Source organism: Scomber japonicus, chromosome 20 (assembly GCF_027409825.1).
Source record: "Scomber japonicus isolate fScoJap1 chromosome 20, fScoJap1.pri, whole genome shotgun sequence".
In the NCBI taxonomy this organism is placed as follows: domain Eukaryota; kingdom Metazoa; phylum Chordata; class Actinopteri; order Scombriformes; family Scombridae; genus Scomber; species Scomber japonicus.
The window spans coordinates 16,173,686-16,197,121 of record NC_070597.1 but is presented as its reverse complement, the minus strand read 5'-3'; the positions used below and the strand labels follow the sequence as shown (position 1 = coordinate 16,197,121).

Genomic DNA, 23,436 nt, shown 5'->3' with positions numbered 1-23,436 from the left:
TGTGACACTACAGAGAGAATGACAAACAACACACAGTACTGCATCACAGTATATAAAAGTTATCATAATATGCAGTTTATGATTTTTTTCAGCTAAAAAGGCTGCATGAATGTACCAAATACCTCTTAAATTGTCACAAAATTGGATCCAGACTTTCAAACATGAGTTTATTCATTGAGTTCTATAAATGTATGTGGTATGTGGTCAGAGGGACTTTAACAGGAAACTAAGACCAAGGATGAGTGACAACTTTAATCTGTTATTCTCATTTTCAAAAACCAGCAACAAAAGGGGAGGATGCCTAAAAAATGTTTTGAAAAACTTGAACTTGAATGCACATTTTGTTATTGTTACATTTTGAATGAATTTTGCAGTGTTTACAATGGATATCTAAAATTAAAAACTTAAAAATGAATGTTTGCATCCACATCCACGATCATAAAAGAAGCCCGCTTTCATCATTTCAGAACATGAAATATTCCTCAAAATGCCTGACTTGGTATGAGGCATGGTCTGTGGCTGCTGGAGATGCATTATTTAACCCAGGTCAGTACTTTGGGAAAGGTCATTTGTGGCTAATGATCTAGGAATAGAAGAGGACGGAGAGACTAGGCGGATAAGAGTGACGTATCAGGTGGCCGATTCTTCTTGTTTAATTTAATTTACCAGAGAGAATGTGGGATGGAGAGATTAAGCTGGTCGGCTGGCTGCTATTAACACCAGCCAAGTCCTCTATTATCATCTGATCTACTCACAGCGTCACTTAACTAAAGAGACATCTCAATGTGCTGTAATGTACAGTATTTTAGCATTCCTAATAATAATTTATGCAGGCTTTTTATAGGAAATCATATACAGTATTTCTACATAAAGGGCAAAGTCAAAATAGCCTGAAAAGCTGCATGTTAACTGCTAAAACAAATATATTTTTCCAGCCAGACACACCAGCAATAGAACTATTTTCAAAGCACTATTTCAGTGCAAACAACTGGAGGACTTCCTAGACTGCCTGACTTTGAGTGTATTAACATGGCAGATCAAGCACTGGGGCCGTCCCAGTCTCTCAGACCATAGTTAGTTTTTAGACAAGATCTCAGAGCATGTGCATGTGAATCTGAATAAACATGGGCACAAGGACAAAAGGCAGATGAGGGATTCGGAGAGGAATTTATCGCATATTTATCGCATTGCTTCGCTGTTGAGTGTTTCTGGCCAAACTGACCACACTCAGCAGGACAGGCAGACAGAGAGATCAAGGGCACCAAGTATAGCTCTTAATGAAGGAACATTCCTAATTTCAGAGATACTATTGACACCCACTAACCCAATGGTGGGTCCAGTGTTCAAATTAATCAATTTAAAATGAAAAAAACAAACTGTATAATGGAATTCAGAGTATCTAAAGATGGCAAATACTGCTGGAAAATGTCTGTTAAGTGGAGCTTAAGAGGGCAGAGGAAATAACACTAACATATTATCACCCTCTGAGTTGATACAGTGAACCTGTTAACAAAGAGCTGCATATTTATACATCCAGCAGATATAGAACAACATTAATTTGTTTCTAACCACCTGATGAATATAAAATACAATATTCGCTTTCCTTTTAGTTCTGTTTTTGGTCTTGATTCTTGGTGTAGCTTTGTTGCCAAGAGCTGGACAATCAGAATAGAGTGGACTCAGCGGGAGGGAGGCCTTAAAGAGACAGGAGCTAAAACAGTCTGTTTCAAACAGAGACTGAGCTGAGGAGCTGAAGTGTGAGTGTGAAGTGTGAAGTGTCAGTATGAGATGAATAACACTTTTTAAAAACTGTGAACCATGCAAAGATAAAACAGTGAAGTAAGTATAAAGTATAACAATATAGCCCTACAAATGTACATGAAATTGCCCCTTTAAATGCTCAATAGAGCTGAGAAGAACTGATTTAGGTGATAATCCTCCATGGGTTCATCAGTATGAGTGACAATTTTCACATTGCACATAGTCAAATCATCTACTGTTATTAGAAAAAATACTGCTTTAAAGAAACATATTTAAGCAAAGTGTTTCACAACCTTGAACTCTATCTAACATTAATGTAATTTAAAATGTTCACAGCCCATAAAGAATACAATGTGATCAAAAATACAATGTGATGTCAAACCCAACCAGAAATTGTAGAATAATATAATGAGGCACAATACTGCTCCTAAAGATTGTGCCAGATAATAAAAGAGGAGAAGACAGCTCCTGACTAACTTTTGACTGATTGAATATATCCCAGAAAGACAGAAAGATCTTAGTTTACCACAATAAGTGCAGAAGAAAAGTTTAAAAAAAAACATACCTGTACAGGAAAAGAGAGGGATGTTCACTGAGGATGAAAACAATGGTAGTAATGATAGAGAGGGGGGACTGAGCTTTATATAAGGGGTGCTGTGGGGTAACAAGGAGGTGACTTAGAAAAGAAGGAAAGGGATGTTATGTGGACTATTGGTGGCTTTTGTGGGGCATAAGCTAAAGTCAGACAGGCAGGATAATGAGCGAGGGGTTTATTGCTGACCTCACAGCTGAAACAGGAGACAAAAAGACAGGTGGCAGGATATCAGATAAGAAGAGGGTGAAGTGAAAGTACAGTACTAGAACAAGATAATTTTTACCAGAGCACAAATGTTCTAAACATCAATGGTACCTTTGGTCTTGATAGCAACTTACATTACACTGTGCAATCTGAACCTTGAGCCTCAAAAGGTGATTTGAGAAAGGAAGTAACTTTTAGTGCTTTCAAGGTTGTTCCTCATGTTTCCACTGACATGTCAAACACAGTATTTCACAAGAAAACTACAGAACCACACTTGCTTCTGACAATAAAAGGCAAATGAACCCTGGCAATGGTTGAATACAAACCATTTCCATAAACACAAATCCTTAGTCTCAATGTGTTAAAACAACAGCTACAGTATGAAGAGTGAGAGGCAGAAACAGCCTGCAGGAGTGATCTTTTTCTGCCATTAGGAAACATTTGTGTGTCAGGTAAGAGGAATCATTTGGGGGTATTTAATGACATAAAATGAGTTGACATCCTATGATTAAACACAAATATTAGACATTTTGGGGTTTTTTTTTAAGCCTGATGTTGATATCATATCTGACAGTGTTGAGAAGAGTGTCAAAAGAGGGGTGATAAAATTAAACACAATTATACAACTGCAGAATTACTGAATGAAATGTGGAAATTTGTGATTTGATTTTTAATGCTGAGAAAGTTTGACTGGTTGGTTGTTTGGGTTCAGACTCATGATGCCAGTATTTTTATAATCCAGGTTAGGACCCTGCCTAAGAATGATGTAAGTATCCGTGAGTAGTACTACTACTAATAATAATAATGATTACTATAGTTGTTATCATATTTGCTTTATTCGTATTATTATAGATAGCATGGATAGACTGATGTAACTATACAGATGTTGCTTTGTAACAAGAAAGGAATCAAGTTGGATGTGATTCCTGCAGTGGTCAAATATTGGTGTTGTGGATAGGATCTCTCTTAACACTGTACCCTAACCCTAAATGAAAATAACACCCTCTTAAACCAATAAGCACATTAACAAGACATGAGTAAGACATTAACACTTTTAGCATACAGTATCTGTGCAGCATTTGACTTATATAAAATGTGTCCTTTTATGTCCCAGAAAAAATATGCTCCATCTAGTGATGTGTCTGCTAGCTGCAGGTAAGTGGTTTTGTATAAACACACTGACTACGGCTACAGAACCAGTGCAATGATTTACATGCCAGTACTCTACTAGCTTTTGGTTCACAATGGTTTTCTGTGCCGATAGTAGTTCAGTCATTATGGACATAAACATTCCTCCATTTTAAAACAATTTGAATTTAATGACCTGATCTTGTGCTATTAAAACCAATGCGTCATATTTCCATACCAACAATAAATGTACCATTGACACAGATTCTATACCATTAGCCACCTGAATGCAAAATGTTATAACACCTAGTTCAATGAATATTTCAGTGGTTATTAACATTAAGCCCCTCTTTAGGGTGTTTGACATCTTCACATATTTATCGAGAGTACCATGTGATGACTCAGCCGAAGACCTGGGATGAGGCCCAGATTTACTGCAGGGAGATGCACACGGACCTCGCCACCATTGGCAGTCATGATGACTTGAACAGGCTGGTGAACACGATAGCAAAAACCAACATGACAGAAAACATGTGGATTGGTCTGAAAAAGACTGGGATGACAGAGTCTTGGCTGTGGTCAGTGGGAGAAACTCCAAGCAGTCATGGAGTAGCAGAATACACAAACTGGGTCAGTTCACCTGATTCCTCTCATGACTGTGGAGGCCTGAGGGATGATGGGAAATGGGCAAGTGCACTGTGTACAACAAAGCTTCCTTTCATCTGTCGGGAAGGTGAGTGAGATTTAATTTGACTGCCAGATATGGTTCATAGAAGTCTCAGTTGCCTCTAATCAGGAACAAGCTTGGAAAACTACACTCATGCATCATAGCCTCATGTTTATTCACTTGCTTGATAAGACCTAGATATGGAAATAACACTGTGATGACTGTCAATAAACAAAAGGCTAGTATGTAATGGAAATGGTAATGGTAGCATAAAGATTAAAGTTCAGTCTGAAATGAACAAAATCCACCCACAGTGCCAGCACCACTAAAGCCCACAAATTAACATGACACCTCTTTTATATAATCCATACAAAAACTGAGGTGACAGAAGGACACTTTTGTTTTTTTACTAGAATTATGTGCCGGACTATTTATTGGCTGAGAGCAGTGACTTCCCGGAGTCCTGTTGTTATTGTGAGGTTTCCAGGCAACCAGCAGAGATACCAGAAGCTAAGTTAACCCAGTGCTGGCTGTAGCTATTCAGTGTGTGCGGGGGATATGTATTTAATAGATTTTGGGTGGAGCGTCACATTAAAGAAACTGATTAATAACTGATTTATCTACTTCAGCTAAAATGTGATAACAGGGCAGGTATCATAAATAAGTAACATTAAACCTATCTATACATTTTGAAAAGAATGACAAAGTAGGCCTATTTCATGGAGGAAGTTGACTCTAGATCCAGCAGCTAGTGGTCGTCATCAGGGTTAAAATCAGCCTTTAAATTTATAACAGAAAGCTTTCCTTACAAACTGAGGGCATTTAAGTTTGAAAGATGTTTACCTGGCAGGGAGGCCCACCCTCATGAGAGATGCTGTCAAGGTGCATTATGGGGATTGTAGGAAATGTAGCATTTTTGGAGCTTGACCAATATAAGGGACTTAAGTCAGGATATCTTGACCTCTACTGCTTTGATTTGAATAATTCTGTTTTATATCTGTCTCATGTGAGTCCCCAAACTTTATAAATCACTGTAGTATAATGTCTTTTTAATTTTTTCCTATTCTCTCCAAACATTTTAATCTTTACTTATTCACAGCTAAAAGCTCCGGTGGGCTTTTGTATGTTGTATTTCAAGAGAACACTTGGAGGAAAGCCCTAGAGCACTGCCGATTGAATAACAGCGAACTGGCCAGTGTGATGAGCCCGACTGAAAATGTGGCACTGCAGAGAGTGATTCATGAAAATGCACCATCAGTAAACTGGGTCTGGATTGGTTTGTTCAGAGACGAGTGGAAATGGTCGGACAAGGCCACCAGTTCCTTCAGAGACTGGCTTCCCACTCAGCCAAATCATGATGGAATCTGCACATTGTATGATCCCACTTCCACCAAGTGGTATGACAGAGGTTGTGACACTCCCTCTCCGTTCATCTGCCATGATGGTGAGCATGTAACGGGCCTATATGTTATAGTATGAATCTGTCATGTACAGTATTCCATATTGCTTGTAAGGAAATTTAATCACAAATTGATATTAAATCTGTCCTCATATTAAGTACATTTTTCTTTAATGCCACCTTTTCATTTAACCAAACAAACTCAGTGTACTGTACTTCATCGTAATGTGTATTTTTGCTTTTTTAGTTGCAGAAAAAGTCAGAAAGCAAATTGTGAAGGTGGAAGTGCAATCAAACTCACTCATTAACTTCAATGATTTTGTTGTGAGCGAAGCCATTTTGAACCAGGTATGTTTTCCTCCACTCTAAAAAAAAGGTGATTTTGATAGTAAAATAATGTTGAATGTAAATTTAATGTTGCTTTTTTTTATTTTCCATGCTTCCATAGATACAAAATAACTTTGAGGGTGCCAAGCTTTATTGGACAGTCCAGCTAGATGGGAAGATTTTCCATAAGAAAGAAAAGAAGAAAACCATTCAAGCCTGTGAGAATGTGATGTAAGATGAAGCTGCCAGCTATCTGCAGTGTCAAACTAAATATTATTAAAACTTTTTAACTTTGTACTGCTTGGGTGTCTTAGCTGTATAAAAAAAGAAAGAAAAAAAAGAATAGTATAAGTGTCAAGGTGTGAAATAATTAGAAATTAACCAGAATCAGGTGATCTGACCTCTAGTTGGCAGAGCTATAAAAAGTTACATTTTTACAGCTTTTACAACATGTAATCAGTATATGAGTGATATGTATCTGACGGTGTACACACAGGTTAAGACAGTAAGAAAAAACACACTGGAGGCTTTTTTCATTAAGAACGACTTTACGTTCCCTTGTAATTTGGCAATAAAAAAGGTTGACAATAGCAATATAATGGGACAAGCTCAGCTGACCTGGAGTGAAAAGAAACCAAAGAAAAAAAAAAAAAAAAAAGCTGTCATTTAATAATAATATTATAATATATATATAATGAATAATAACAGAGAAATCTGCATCACCATCTTCGATCATAAAATGTCACATCATAAGTAATCCACATCTGACCTGCAGCACTGCTTGGGACTGAATACCTGCACAGGTTGATCATAGATACAGCTTGCATTGTGGTGCATGGTGCTTGTTTAATAACACAGTGATAAAAAATAAAATATACAAAACAGATTTTATACGTTGATGGCAGTGAAATAACTGGAGTTTATCACAGTACAATTTTATAACTTGGTTCATTTGAAATGTCTACTGACCACTGAAGGAAAATGTATATTCAAAATACTGTCTGTACAGTTTGAATCAGTTTTAAAACAAAAAAAGTTATTTTCTGTGTGAAATGGCACTAAAATGTAATATCAGGTTACTGTGTAATAATGCCAACCTACAAATCTGATTTTATTGTGTCATTTCACTACATGTAGAAACAGCCTGGCGTTCTCAGCAGAGCGTTACAATCATTTGTTGCTGGTGAAAGCAGATTAATACATTATGAGTAAACAAGATGTTTAAATACCTGGTGTCACAGCAATGTCGCACTCAGATGGTAGAAACTGACATCAGCTAAACAGTCCTGCGTGTCTGTTCTCCAGATGTATTGCACACATCAGCTAACCAAACAAATTCAACAACAGCAAATAGTGGCACAAAATGTTCAGAATACTTAACTGTGTCAAAAACATACTGCACTTGAATGTATGTTAAATTACTCCCTGCAATAACATGACGTGTTAGGAAGTTCTACCCTAACTTTTACGTAGATAATTAGTGGCTTCTTTTAAAAAAACAAAAAAATAAAACGATATTAAACAAATAAGCCGCACTGTACTTGAATCACATTTCTTGATTTGTTATTCTATGGACCTTTTTCCCTTTTCTCTCATCATACACGCACACAAATACAGAGGCGTTTCAGTAAAAACATCACCCCACTTAAACCAGTTTCCCCACTGAGCTGTCTCTTCAATATTATCAGGTTGGCTATAAAAGTTTTCCAATGCACGAGGAAAACTCCTGACTCTCCATGATGTAACAATTATACTTGCACACCTTCCCTTCATCATCCTTTTTTCCCTGAGCGTCGGGTCTACTTGTCTTTTTTGAACTCGTGCTGACTCTTTTCTGTTCTGCTGGACTCTCTTTGATTGGGGCCAATCAGCTGTATCAGGTCTTGCAGGGCTTTTCTGATCTGAGCACCGAACTTGTGGGAGTCCTTTAAGGGAGACACAGAAGGGAAAAGTAAGGAAATCAAGTGTCAGAGAGAGATTGCAAATTACAAAACTGAATTGTAAATATAAATGTCAGAAACAATAGTTAACAGAAATAATATGTTGGTCAGAAGTTACAGTTTATGGCTTAGTTGAGTGTTCGAGCTTCACTGTGCAGAGTTTGACACTTGAAGACTCTTAACATTCATTCTCTGCGCCCACCTTAAATCTGAGTTCAAGGCGGGTACTTACTAGCACTAGTTTGGAGCCAATCATAGTTCAGTATCCAACTTACACAAGTGTGATTTGGACTTTTCAGTATAGTAGGGCACATCTTGTGTCCAGCAGTTTACACATTTTAAGATACAAATATTCATAGATTCTGAATTTTCAATGAGGGGGAAGGAGCAGATGTTATTTTAAAGGTTTTAATGAGTTAATTGATTTTTTTGTGGAAAAACCTTTAGTACATAAATGATTCAAATATATTTTTAAATATCTTAACACATGGCTGGAGGACACTTTGATTAAACTTACAGTGTCTGGACATGAATGTTTGCTGGAGATGTGGAAATTAATCAGGTTCTCTCCATAGATGTAGTAAGACACCCCATAACCGTCATCAGCCACCTGAAACAGATACAGATGATATTTTCACTCATGGTTGCCTCATTTGAAGTGTACATATAAAAATATTACAAATATTTTCGTACATACGTGTACAGAGTGTCAAAACAGACAACAGGTCATTGTACATATGAGATATTTCAAGAAACTCACTGTCATTAAAATAAATGGTTTCTATTGGGAAGATATCCATAAAGAGTCTACACGAATGCTATCATACTGAAAGCTACCATATGGCGTACAACAAACCATATACACATACTGACCGGACCAAAGCCCCCTCCACAGGAGATGTACTCTGGGTGGTTAACCAGGTCAAACAGCTCCACCTGCTGGAGTGGAGTCTGACTGGTGGACAGCCTCCAGGGCTCAGACAGCACCTGAAACACCCATATGAAGCATCAGTAACAAGTCACAATAAACTGGACAGTCTGAGGTCAATAAAATGACAAGGCAAAAGTAATAAACCTCTTTCAAGAAAGGAGACTCCACTCCGAGGTATTTGGACACCACATAGAGGCAAAAGAGGTGTCTGTCGATGCCAGCTCCGGTCATTGCCATACGACACAGATTCTGGTGCTTCTCTGATGCTGCGCGGAACAAACGCCTGCACACATCTGTTGCCTGGTGGAGAATTGTTAAAACAGACATTGTATGATTTATGCCAGGAAAATAGTAGTTAAGACCAAAACAAATCTGCAAACATTAGACAAAAATGATCAATTCCAGAGACAGTTTCCATGGTCTCACCTCTTCACCCTCCAGCGCTCGGACAAAGGCACTGCTCTCATTGCTGCAGGAGCGAACGGTCTCAGTCCTGCCCTCCCTGAACAGGCGAGTCATGGAGGCTTCGTACGTTAAGCAGAATGTCCTACGCTCCTAAAATGCAAAATCAAAACTCACATGCCATGGATAATATTGACACAAGTAAATGTGACTTTTACTATTTGGATATTAACACATTCACTTTGGCTCTCTATTCCATCTTATTGGATTTTAAATAAAACTACGACATAGAAGCACTGGCTTTCAGCATTAGTCGTGTTTTAGTGTGTGCAACTTCAAACTGGATCACTCGGTAAAGCTGTATCTTCACCTTTGTAGTCATGGTTTCATTTCAGATCCACTGTGTTGGAGTAGAGAGCCAAAACAACAGAGACTGCCACGCTGCTGATGCATGTACCATCTCCTTAACTGTATAACCAGCCTCACCCTGTAGTAAGCCAACTGAAGAGCGATCTGAAGGAAGGCATCTGGACTGACTCGACACTTCTTGATCCTCCCCTTGCCAAACTCTCGGAAGGAGAAGACGTGGCAGTCGACATCGTCAGCCAGGGCCTGGGCCACTGCCAGAGACTGAGATATTTGCTCCTCACACTGAGAGAGAGACATATCCAAACTGTTACCATCAGCAGGACTGAGACACCATTAAACATTGAACTGTGGCTTCAAAAGAATAGACCGCACTTTAATAAGGTTAGAAATGTTGATGTTGATTCCTTTAATACCCACTTCTACATCTTCAACTCAAACCATTATAGCTTATTTGCTTTCTTGCCTGGTTAGAAAAAGAAAAATCGATTGTGCTATCAAGTCTGTACGCTGACTATGAAGATTAAGCACCTGCTATTATGGTTAATGTATACACAGCAGTGCAAAGTGCCAAGAGCTGAGTAAACGTGAATATTGATCAGCAGGTGTGGTGATTAATATATACTCTCTCAGCCAGTCATATCATATCTGACACAGTTGTGCCAATCACAATTTAACATGGTGACGGCAGCTCAGCAAATGGGAGGATTTTGTTCAGAAATGTCTGGATGGTTCAGAGTGTCACGAGATGAATAGACATCACCACAAATCTGCACTCAGAGACAGATGGAGCCGTTTTTCCCAATCAGTTAGTTAATGTAATAATGATATAAATAAAACGTTTAAAAATTCATTTGATAATGCTGTTTATATGATTATACTGGACTGACGCTCAGCAGTATATGTAATGTATTTCATGACATTCAAAGCAGCCGAACAATCCAACACTTTAATAAATCCTTGAGATCATTATGTTCAAATTCACACATAGTCTCTAATGATCAGAAATGGTCAATTTGCTATAATTCAGCCAGGTGTGTGACTGTTTTGGCCTCATTACTACTTTGCTAATGTTCTGTTTGTTTATATAACTTCTTGGTTAGTTACACTTTACACAGAGGAGATGTTAACAGGCCTCATTACATGACCTGCTCCATATTAAAAGAAAAACAGGCATCTACTAGTCATTAAAGTAATTATTAACTAGGCTAAGCCCTACACACACAAAAGCGTCACGCTACAGTGCACATTTAACAATTGGAATAACAATAGTACATTTAGGTGACTGATTTCTCATAATTGGAATTTAATGCGTAATTGGAGAACTCACTTCTGGAGGGATTTCCCAGGTCAGCTTCTGTGGTCGTGGTAATGATGAATCTACTTCTCCTTTGCAGTGACCCTCTGCATTGTACCCGAGCTGGAAGCTGTCAGTGGCCAGGGCGAACTGAAAACACAACACAGTTAAGGACTTTTCTAATTACCAGATGACAATGAAGAGCAAAACTACTTTTCTTTCATGTACTTTACCTCCCATAAGTGTGCCACCACTGGTGCATCGGCCCATGAGTGCTCTGCATTAATACCAGTCTTTCCATTCTTGTAGTAAACAACTGAGAAGGATTTGTCAAACCACCTGCATAACAACAAAAATAATGACTGAACGCTGTGGTGAAAATTCTGCTTCATAACAGTAAAATCTTGTTGAATTATGCTGACCAGCCAGGGTTTAGGTTGTTAGGTTATAATTACCTGTCATAACACTTCCCATGCAACAAGGACTTCGCATAGTGATCCAAACTAGCTTCTGGGTTCTCTCCCAACATGCCCTCCTCGTCATCATCTAGAGTCACGAAGAAAGCAGCTTTCTCAATGCAGTCCAGAGAGCGTTTGTTGACCCCGCTGCTGAAGTGGTTCATCCTGGCTTTAGCCCACGGCACTCTGGAAAATGATGACATCACATTAAGGATGAAGTGTGCCGTTTGGACCATGTGTCTTAAACATCGGTGGCTTATCAGACCCACCTTTCACCGGCGGTCAGGGCACCGAGTTTTGCCTCTCCTTTGGAAGGAGGTGAAGAGTCATCGAGGATCCTCTGAACTTGGAATTCAATCTCCCTTGGGGACAGGAGTCTGCCTGCCTGGTACACCCGAAGCCGGAAGTAGCGTCCTTGGTGGTACACCGCGACGTAGTCACTGTCCTGCCAGTGCTGCACCGTGTCTTCAAGCAGAAGAAAAAGGGGGAAAGTCTAAATATGATTTTAATTAAGGCAGAAGCAGTTTAATTTCTTTTATTCATTACACATAAAAGCATGTGTTAGATTTCAGGCTGTTTTATATACAATATATAGACAATATCAATAGTAAGCAGCTGCTTTAAAGAATTATGTATTCCAAGTTAGTATTAGAGATTTGAGGTGTTAGTTGTGCAGAAGTTTACTCAAAATATCAGCATTTGGAAAACCAAGGATCTTTCTCATTTTCATATTTTTTTGGGTTGCTTTATACTTTATATCAACAGTGTTGGTGAAGCCGCCAGGAGACAACAATTCAATTTCTGATATTCCCTTGTGACATTAACTGGATTAAAATATAGGTAGTAGTTTGGTAATTCAGCTGAGATGAATTTGATTAAGTGGCCAAAAATAAAAGCTATTAATGAACTGGGCAGCTTCCCAAGTACAATTTGTGGTTGAATCTGAACTTCACTGAAAACTAAAACCGTCCTTTAACAACTTCTATTGCAAAATGATAATGAACAAAGAATTTGAACATGTAGAGAGAAGCCTGAACTTTATCAAATCATGCGACGCAACCTGTTGAACAACACTACATGTCTCGTCATGTCTCTACTCTACAATCATATTATGACTAAAAGCTGCATGATTATGGTCCGACTACTGATAATATTTGTTGTCAATTAATCTGTAAATTATTTTTTGATAAAGTGATCGATTGTTTGATCTAAAGTTTTATATTGATTTTACTACCAGGATTAATGAGATAACTCAAAAAGGGATGATTAAAGGTCTAGTTAACAAGTTGAGAAATTAAGTACACCTGATTATGCAGTTTTAATTCTGATTTGAGGAACTATAAAGAGAGGTTAGACGGTTCAATTTTAAAATATAGACAATAAAAATGTCAGGCACATGTGTATTAATCTAAAACTAGGATTGGTCCAGTTGTGTAAAAATATGAAAACTACCTGTGAGCGTTCCAGGGATTCGACAAGTGTCAAACATCCGCTCAAATTGATAGGAACAGCAAGGCACTGCAGACCTCAACAACCACTGAGTAGGATAAAAGAAAGATGGTGCAGAAAAAGAAAAAAACAAACAAAAAACAGCAAAGTAAGGTAGAAAAAAAAGATGACAGAATGATGAAATGGAAAAAGGAACCGGGATGGAGGAGATGAGAAAAAAAATTGTGTGAGCAGATAAAATAGACGTTAGTTTTAGAAAGAATCTTTGAAGCAGCTCAGACAGACCTGAGATGAGGCCAGAAGGTAAGAAGAGACAGATGAGAGATGACAGGATGGATTGTACAGCAGATATATTATGACTCAGTGAATCACATACGCCTTGCTGCAGGAAAACACACACACACACACACACACACACAAGTTTGTACAGCCATCCTTGTAAGTACATTGTACCGACTTCCATTCATTGTGGACAGCCTACCTAACTCAAACCCAAACCTTAAATCCCACCTGACCCCTAACCTCAACCAGGACCTCAGAAATTATGCTTTGCCTCATTAAGACTGGGCCTGGGTCCCTATGAAAATTACTAGTCCTGACAAGGTGTTTATACTGGAAGGTCCCGGAAATGTAACAAAGACACACACGCACACACACAGACACGTACATACAGTCTTTCAAACTATTTTCTATCCCCGGTTGAACTCCAGAGGGTTCAAACACCTTCAGTAAGCCTCATCATCTTTGAAGCTGCAGTGTGTGTGTTAGGATGGCTGCCAAGCTGAAGTAAGAAACTGGTGGGTATCATCACTTGGGTGAATTTCATTGTTGTCACAGTGTGTGTACATATCAGTCTCTTTACCGGTCTCCTCTCCAGGAGTGCGTGTGGTGTTGAACATCCTCTCACACTGAGCTGAGCACAGAGGAATGACAGTGCCTGGAATGCGACTCTGGGAGATGGACAGGAGAAGACGAAGGGGAGGGTATAGGGAGAGCAGTGTGTATGGGGAAGAGTGGGGGAAGATGCACAGTCAAGCAAAGAGACAAAAAAAGAGGGAAAAATTCAAAAAGAAACAAGAAGAAGAAAAGAATAAGAAGAAATGAAGCAAGCGAAATAGAGGTTGAAAAGAGTACAAGAGGAAGGGGTGAGAGATGAACATGGTGTGAGAACATGAGGGAAACGTCTTCACATAAACATGAAATCTAAATAAAAGAAAGGTGATGCACGTTATATACTATCAAGAGTCAAGACACACAAACACTGACGGGTGGATGTTGCTCACACAGTCGTCATGACAATCATAACACAACAACACTTATAGCATCATGAGTCTATGGCAGCACACAGATTATTTACCTTGAAAATTACAGTAATTGTCTCAAAATGTATTTGTTGCCATAGCAAAGAGATATGTATAATGACTGGCTCTGTGCATATGGAGCGGCTGAGGTTGACTGGTGGCTGAACTCACAGGTTTAAGCTCCTCTTTGTTGAGTTTGCGGCGGTAGAGAAAGAATGCATATATGGTGTTGCCTGCTCTGGCCGCCTGGATGGGAGTGGGTGTCACATACAAGAAGTCCTGGGGGTCCAAACAGGGAGAGGAAGTCAGGAGGAGGGTAAACAGGAGGAAAAATAAGTGACATACTCTGTCTTATCATTGCTATAGTTGCTGTTGGTCAAAACAAAGCATTTAAGGAGATAGCTGGTATCATATTTTTTAAACCATATATAAGAAATATCGTCATTAGATGAGCTGTGTCCTATAAATCTTGATTATTAATTAAGTGCAACAGTGCTGCTACCAAACACAGCTGGTAAACTTTTCCAGAATGACTAAAATCAGAGTCTCACCTGTCTTAGTCTAAGCTTAAACATAGCACACGATTATGCATCATTTTCGCTCCTCATGCCAAACAGTCACAAAACAAATTAGTCACAGTATGAATCCTTATAGTACTGTGCAATGGTCTTTTAGTATGCTATAATAACCATATATCATTATTTCTCAGTCTCTTTATTAGAATACAACCAGAAAATACAGGAAATGTGTATGCAGTATCAAAAAAACCAAAAAAAAAAAAAATAGAAAAGAAAACAGCTTCTATAAGCTAAAGTGGCAAGTATGTAGTGTGACTTCCCCTTACATTTGAGCAATAGCAGGAACCTGGCTCTCTTAAACCTAAATGGAATGGAACCTTAATTAATAATCTTGATATTTAATAATTAATGTAAAATTGAGTGTACATATTTCCTATTTCCTGTATTTTGCACAGTACTGTATATTAAAAAGGTCATAAAATGAACTAACTCAGCTGTGGGATTGTGCAACCTGTAAACTATAAGTCTTCTCTCAATGCAAAAACATATATGGAGAGCTTTCATACCATGCCGTAGTAGTTACTGTTGACCATTATTGGGCTTCGTCCTCGTAGGTAAATATATTCCTCCCACCAGTCACTAACCTAAAACACACACACACACATACATTAAAAAGTGTTAAAAGCTAATATTACAGCCAACTAGCAGTCACATCACATATTCAGACAGGATAAATTATTCAGATGCACAGAACCTCACAAAAGATATACATTGTTAATGGAATTTTAAATTTGCTCCGTGCATCTTAAGGTGACATTTTTATGTAACCACGGTTGCACGCGCCGCTGGAGTCGACCACTTACATAGTTGGAAGACCAGAGAGATTTGAGTTTGAGGTACCACTGCAGCCGGTTACCGAGGCTGCTCTCAAAGTCTGCAGCCAGCTTGGTCATGCGTTCGTACTCTGCGTCATCCATCAGCGGACGCACCGACTCCAAGTACTAAACGAGAAAAATGTGCCAAATAAAAAAAAAACACATTATTTAAGCAACAGCATTACAGGTCACATATACATGGAAACATAAAGAAAGGTCAGCTGATTCCCACAGTTGGGTGATATGGCCAAAGCTTACACCATCACAACCACATTTAATTCTGCTGATATAATAACCAAATCTCACTGACACCTCCACTGGCATCTCTGCTGGTTTCTATCTCCTGCCATCTGTCAAATAAACCTAGATTTTGCAGAATACTGTAGATTCCTTGTGTTTTATACATTTCTCAACTAGCGTATAGACAGATGAAAAAATATATAAATAATGACTCTGTCTCAGGGCCAGTTATCTGTGTGTTATCATTTCCTTTGCTTCATGTGACATCTCACCCTCTTCACTGTGTCCTTTACGACAGGCACAGGCAGGTTTGGCAATGAACCCTGGTAGCTGTAGAGAAGAGGCTTTCTGCCAGAGAAGATCCGCACCAGCGCCTGGTGTGCAGAAACAAGCGTATACAGTGTTCATTTGGAATGTTAGATCATAAATACACACAGCGTATATAAATAAAGCAAAAGTGCAGTTTTATCCAAATACATTTCTGAAAATGTATAAACATATGTGTACTATGCATATAAATAAATATATGAAAGTGTCACCTCAGTGTGTACACCAAAGACCACAAAACTGAGGGACAGTGAAAATGATAAATTAGAGGTGAGAAGATGAATAAGGTGTGAAACAAGACTGACCACCCAGACTTTGGTGGTGTTGGACATCTTCCCATGGTTCTCGAACATCCAGCGGTGGTAGGAGAGGAGCTGCTTGAGGCACAGGCGCATGGTGAAGATGAGCAAGAGCCACAGCATGGTGCTGAAGAGCACGGCCGACACCACCGTCTGGCACTGGCTACTCATGGACTGGCTGGGAATTGTGGGAGACAATGGAGGAAAGTGGGAGAAAAAGATTTTGGTTATAAGAGAGAGTTTTTACAATGCTTATTATCAAGCCAGGAAATCTGTCTCATTTTTCTCTTTCTAAATCAGTCCTATGACCCCCTCCACTTTAAAGCAATATCTGGTTTTACATGAAGATTAATAATAAAATAAAGATGACCGTTGTTGGTCCACTTTATATGAAATGAGATACATCTAGTTTTTTTTTTAAGAGTCATGAGATGTGTTACCTGACAGGGAGGTGCTCCTGTATCTTGGCTATGAGTCCCATGGAGGGGTCGGACCGAGTGTACATGGTAGCCAGGATTGCTATGACCACAAAAAGCCAAGAGGACGGGCTGGCGGGATAGACGCCTGTTACCACACTGTTCTGTGAATGTGAGAGGAGAGAGATTGATTTTTTAATCCTGTTTAGAGTCAGAGTGCACTCATATGTGATAGCTTACCTTTGATCAGATTAAAGCAACAGCTGTCAGGAATGCTTCATTCTGATGGTCTTAACTGCATTTAGCTCGGTGTCACACATTGACCCCATTTACTCAACAAAGGAATGCTAATTTTCATTCATTCATTTTCACTTTCATTCATGGTAAGACTTTAGCAGTAGGTGCCACTCAAACTTGGTACTTTTCAACTTTGAACTTTTGACTGAGAATGAATGACAAAGATGAGGATCAAATTAAGAAAGAACAGTTAAAACTCAGTGGTTAAAAAAATCTCATTCAGTTTGTGTCAGTGTTTCAACAACTGAGGATCTGGAAGGTAGGACGTAAATGAAAATGGATTTTTCTGGGTTAGTGTTAAAGACCACTCTGATGAAGATGTTTAAAGACTTGTGAAGAGACTTGTGAAGTTTGCAGCTTGCAAAGGAGCGAGCTACAAAACTGCAAACTGACTAAAATGAGCAGAAAATGAACAAAAACCATAATCCATAACTTGGACAGGCCAGCAGAGCAGAACAGATGCTGACATGCAGAAAGGCGGGAAAGCAGTAATAACATGGAAGGAGGACCACTGTAAGCATGAGTTTTATTATTACAGATTTTTTGGGGTGCAGACACAGGACAGATGTGGGGTTACCTTGAGTCTGATGATACGTTTCTTCCAAGAGCGCACACCAGAGAGGTAGATCTCAGTGAGGGCCTGGTGGGACAGCTGCAGATCGATGCCCTCCGGGGTGACGGTGAACTGGAAGGCCACCGCCTGGTGGGCTTCTGCCATGATGACTGTGAATAATCGGAGGCACAGACACAGAGAAAAAACAAAAAGATTGTCACTGACAGAGGGAGAAGAAGTGGAGTGGAGCTGAAACAATCAGTTGAATGGCAAAAGAAGAAAAACTTTTCCACCCTCTTAAATGTAAATATTTCCTTTTTTCATTACTCTTGTTCAGTAAACTAAATGTGTTTGGGCTGTGGGCTGTTTGTCCAGACAAAACAAGATGTTGCAACCTGGGCTTTCCTAAAACAGAGATTAGCATGTTTCACCATTTTCTGATTTAGAGCAGAATAGGACAGAATAGATCTTTATTGTCATTGTACAACAAAATTGAGATGCAACTCCTTATTTGTGCAAATCTGAGCGTACCACTTTAAGACAAAGTGTCAAACTCCAAACACCACATAAGGCACAAGAATATTAATGAACAACCAAACATGGCCCTCCTAGGTAAAAATGTAAATTATACACAAATAACTAATAGCCAGTTGCTGACATTTGTCAAGAGTCCATCCAAGATAGAGACACAAACCCCATGGTCAGGTGGCTTACTGACAACATAAACATACAAGAATAATACACACTGTATACTAATAAAGAAAATATTTACTCTATACTGTCACACAGTTGTAATAAAGTGTTGGAGATTGTTAAATGTTGTGTCATTTCTATCATTAGCCAGACTGCTCATGTGATGCTATTATATTGATACCAAGAGCACAGATACACTGCTGTGTCCTGCCTGGTCTTGGGGGTTGGGGTTTAGGAATAATACACAATATGTGTGACAAGACCTCGACTGTGACATTTAGGTACCATGGGGGCAGAAAAACCACACAAGGGCACATCTCAACAGCTGCTTTTTATACCATGAATGACCCACTTAACAACGGGACACCGAGAACTGTCAACAAGAAGAATAAACACGGAGAGCGATGTGAGCGGCCCGCAGCAACATCTCTTCTGCTCTGTGATCCCGATGCAGACACGCAGCTGCAGCTGACGGGAAACTGAGGTGGTAGCAAGTGCTGTGAAGATGATTCATCAGACTGATGATGAACTACAAAATGTGTGTGTGCGTGTATGCGTGTGTATACCTGGAAAAACACATCCATCTCATGCATGAGCATACAAGACGCATTATTGACCCCATTCAGATGCAAAGTCAGCTTGAAATTGAGAGAGTTTGAAGGGAAAGTGCTGACTGGCTGCTGATGCCATTAGGTTTTTTTTTTGTTTAAAGCAATTACTGCTTCTCTTCACAAAGGGAATTGATTTACCCCCCCACACACACACAAATATAGGCTATGGATAATGCCCTGAGGTTTAGTCACTCTGACGCTGGACTGCACTGCTGTGGAGGCGACATCTGCTCTTATCGTGAGCCTAAAAATGGCACACACACACTTTCCTCATGGTCTCCAGGTCCCACCGAGATTCTGCTCTTTAGGTCAGATCCAGCAGATACACTCAGGTCTGTGCCGATATATAACAGTGGGTACATTTCAGCTTCCTTTCTGTGAGTGCCAACACAGACACAACACACCTGCTCAGTCCAGAAATAACTGTACACACACACAGACACACACAGACACACACACACACACACACACACACACACACAGACACACAGAGACACACACACACTTTGCAGGAGCTGCTTGCTAGTCCCACTAGTTTCATATCCAACCTCTTTTTGACTAGACTGAAATGTTTTGAGAGCTTAATCTTCAATGATAGCGTGGTAATCATTCACATCTCTGCAGCTTTGATTCCCAATTCACTCCTGAGCTGATGTCTTCATAGATGTGAGTAAAAAAACAAAACAAAAGCTTAACAATGACATCTTTGTAATGATTAAGTTGCAGATTTAGTATGATTTAATGAAGCGAGGGGGTCTCTGAGTAGTAAAGGTTTTCTGAGGAACTGAGACAACCTTGTATTTTAATTACTCGCTTGATACTAAACAACAACTTTGCATTTTTTTGTTGTTATTTCAGCGACACAGATGGATGGAAACCTGCCAGACAGAAAACAGACGGGTTCAGAGAAGAAGGAGGAGGAGAGGAAAAGAGGAAAGCAGAGCCTGTGTGTGTAAACAAGGTTAAAAAAAAAAGAAAAAGATAAACACATATGTACTATGTAGGTGATTTCAGGCTCTGCTGATAAAACTAACCGTTTCATGGACTTCTCTAAAAATCATTGTTTTTATGGTTTTATGACCCTTTGCCCTCCACAGGATCAACCAGCCACAGTAAACAGTTACAGGAACTTTAGACACAGACAAACAAGTAACAGACGTGTTTCAGTAATCTCTGCCTTATCTTGACTTATCATGACTACTCATTGTCCTCCAGGTATGAGAGAAAAGATGAACAATCAAGCCTTCTAGACAGCACGACGCAGTAAATATTGACTATTTGTTCAGCTTCTGTTGTCATATACTCATAAAAGGATTAGTTGCACATTTTTACACAACACAGAAATGGGAAACACACAGCTCTGAGGTTTTATTGTTTTCATGTTTGAATTCACCACACAATTCACAAACAGGCTGCACAACCAGAACAAATCGCCATCAAATAAAGCAGATTTGACTCTAAACTACTTTATTAAAAGTTAATGTCTCCATGGGATTGTGAGTGTTGACCGTTACATTTTTCTGCACCTTACTGATTAAAGATTTGAGATATTTTTATTAGGTAACCTAATATTTTATTCACTCTTTCTGATGAAATCACATTAACATGAGAAGTAAGTACGTAAGTTAGTAAATTAAGTAAGCTGATTTTTATTCTCATTCAATGGTCGAGTGACTCAGTGAACTCAACTATAATCAGGCTACTTTTTAATCATTTACAGGATTTAAATATGACAGTAGTATCATTGACTCATCACTGATATGAACACCGTTATATAAAAAAATTAAAATATCACTCTGAACATTTAGAGAAGTATGCCTGACATCCTCAGATAAGACACTCCTTGTTCTTAAAACAAGTTAACTCAGCCTTGACTGTGGCGCTCCCAAGGTGTGAATTTCTAGTGAAATCACAACCATCTTTGTAATTACCTCAGTAATTTCCTCAGTTTGAATGGTGTTTTAAGATCTGCTGCCATTTGATTTGTGATGACTGAACAACTTGGTCTGTGTATATTAAGAAATGAAATGAAGTGGAGTTTCTTGTGACCCCCTAAAATCCCTTTGATTCCTTTGCTGGTTCAGTTTAAACTTCTATATCTGCAGATTTCACCTAGACATAAATGTGAAGTTCCTCTAAGCTTCAGTAAAGTAGCACGTTTTATTTAATGTCAGTGTTTCATGAGGAAGAGATAATGTTTCACACACAGATTGACAACTTCTGCGTATAAGGAGCTAATGTGTGAGCTTTGACATGGAGACACTGGTGAAGCTATGAAGCTGTGCCACTGACTGTAATATAAGGCCTGTGATAACCTGGGACAACTTCCATAACAGCAGCTAAGTTATGTCAACAGAGCAAATACCAGCTAAGTTTGAGGTGACCCTACAGCTCTTTCTGGCCAAATCACACAGACGACAGAGAGATTTGGAGAATTGCAATTAAAGGCTATTGTAGCTAATTTAGCTAACAGTTTACACTTCAATTAAAACGACGACAAGAGTCGTTTAACGTAAAGTGGTCCTGAGCACAAAGTAAAATATTCACGTTATGTGCATGTATTTATTATAAGACTCGTATTATGATTAGCTAATATGTCTGAGAAACCACACACTACTGCTAGCTATCATGCACATAAAAGGCAAACGCAGTTTATAAACGATACCGCGAACTTTAGCAGACATTACTGTCAGGGTTATGTTTGATAACTGAGGCTAGCTGCGGCTAACTGTGGCTAGCCGAGCGCCCAGCCCATCATATAACGGTCAGGCTGACCGAAAAAGATGCGACTGTCTCTGAGGTCGCTGCAACACGCTACATTATAGTTAGATGCACGTTTACATACCTGTTGTCTGGTTGTACGGGAGGCGAAATCAAGTATCCACAGAAGCAGGAGCCGACTGTTGACTTCTGACGTCGACCGACCGCCCGCCGGTGTCTGTAGTAGGCGCGTCGGTGTCGGCCCTCCTCCACAGAGAGGAACAACCGGACTACAGATGCTGGATCATGGACCTCACGCTGCCTTCACAGACCGTCGGAAATTTTGCAATCATGCGGAGGTGCGTTTTGGAGACGCTTGTGTTGTAACTTTAAGTTTTAACGGATAGCATTGTTGGGGAGTAACTAACTAGTTACATGTAACGGCGTTACGAAATGTGATTTCAAAATAAATGTAACTGTAATTTGTTATAGTCATTGAATGTAATTAAATTAGTTATTTATGAAAATCATTTCAAAGGAGGTTACATCTGAAGTCAAACCTTAACATTTTTGCTCAGGAGTTTTTTCCCCCTCATTTTTAAAATATTCAACCTTTTACTGAATACATATATTAATGTTTTTAATAAATCATGATGTAGACCTTATTTGGAGCACACATAGGCTTAAATGGTGTCACAGTAGGCCTAATTAAGCCTATTCCAGACATTTTACTTTACTTTTTACTTTATTTTATATTCCAAAATCTATATGAACTAATGAAAACATTTTTAAATGAGAGATAAATCTTGCTTTATAAGAAATGATCTCCCTTATAAATTATGACAGTATCCATGAAAAACTTAGATTTTACCTTAACAGTTGAAAACATTCAGTAGAAAAGTAATCAAATGTAATAAGTTACATTAATTTGATCAAGTAATTGAAATAGTTGCATTACTTACTACATTTTACCACTTATGTGCAATGCACATTTGCTACTAATTATCCTTACACATTATCTGTGCTGACAAAACGAAACTCCACTCAGAGTCAACTTATTATCTTTGTCCAGGTTTCAACTGCATCTTACCGATTCCCTCAGCAGTTAGGCCACAGTGGTTAGTTTTCTGATGCAGAGGGAGGGGGCCTATTTGCATAATGGTAAGATACAGTTAAAAGCGATCAGGAAAAAAATCCTTCAGTCAAGGAAAACTAAAAAAAGTAAAAAAAAACAACTGCTGGAAGAGCAAGTAATACTTTCATATTTCATTTTCTGTGCTACTTTGCCACTTTTACTGTGCTTGAGAAGTAATGACAGTTTAGGTAAATATAATTAATTTGCTGTTGCTGATGTAAAAAAAAAAACACAGCTGCATAAAATAAACAGAAACTGAACAGACACACACATGAATTTAGGGTTTATTATTGTAACCATAACAATAAGGTGGATCTCTCTTTATTTTGACCATCAATTCAATCATAATTGTTCTTTTTATCACAGGCAATAGTTATAATAGTGCACTTTTTATATTTAAATTATGATACAGACATTTCTTTTTTTAAACACCTTATTCTACTGACCCTTATGGATGGAGAATAGTTTACAATCTTAGCCAGAGTTGGGTCAATGAAAGATGAAAGTGAAGGTGATGTGGTGATGAGAAAGATGAAACTGATGATGG

General features: G+C 38.8%; 1 protein-coding gene across 2 annotated transcripts; it reads right to left on the bottom strand.

Annotated features, from left to right (window-relative positions):
- Positions 1–6,643: 6,643 nt before the first annotated feature.
- Positions 6,644–22,006, bottom strand: LOC128380964 (carnitine O-palmitoyltransferase 1, liver isoform-like). Of its 2 annotated transcripts, XM_053340865.1 has the most exons (19): positions 21,900–22,006; positions 17,775–17,920; positions 16,925–17,064; positions 16,491–16,662; positions 16,131–16,232; positions 15,607–15,744; positions 15,310–15,387; positions 14,397–14,504; positions 13,787–13,874; positions 11,745–11,940; positions 11,473–11,661; positions 11,251–11,356; positions 11,051–11,167; positions 9,841–10,005; positions 9,379–9,507; positions 9,097–9,252; positions 8,895–9,008; positions 8,539–8,631; positions 6,644–8,006 (listed from the first exon to the last, which is right to left on the bottom strand). In XM_053340865.1, the coding sequence occupies exons 2-19, from the start codon at positions 17,913–17,915 to the stop codon at positions 7,881–7,883; spliced, it is 2,358 nt and encodes a 785-aa protein (XP_053196840.1). In that variant the 5' UTR covers positions 17,916–17,920; positions 21,900–22,006; the 3' UTR covers positions 6,644–7,880. The 2 variants fall into 2 exon arrangements, with proteins under 2 accessions (XP_053196840.1, XP_053196841.1); XM_053340866.1 differs by lacking the exon at positions 21,900–22,006 and having other exon boundaries at positions 17,775–18,251.
- Positions 22,007–23,436: the final 1,430 nt, after the last annotated feature.

Excerpts from the sequence above, each read along its gene's own strand:
- LOC128380964 (XM_053340865.1), bottom strand. The coding sequence starts at position 17,915 with ATGGCAGAAGCCCACCAGGCGGTGGCCTTCCAGTTCACCGTCACCCCG. Across the intron at positions 9,009-9,096 it reads AGTCTCCTTTCTTGAAAGAG|GTGCTGTCTGAGCCCTGGAG; the intron begins GTTTATTACTTT and ends TGGGTGTTTCAG. Across the intron at positions 8,632-8,894 it reads GTGGAGGGGGCTTTGGTCCG|GTGGCTGATGACGGTTATGG; the intron begins GTCAGTATGTGT and ends TATCTGTTTCAG.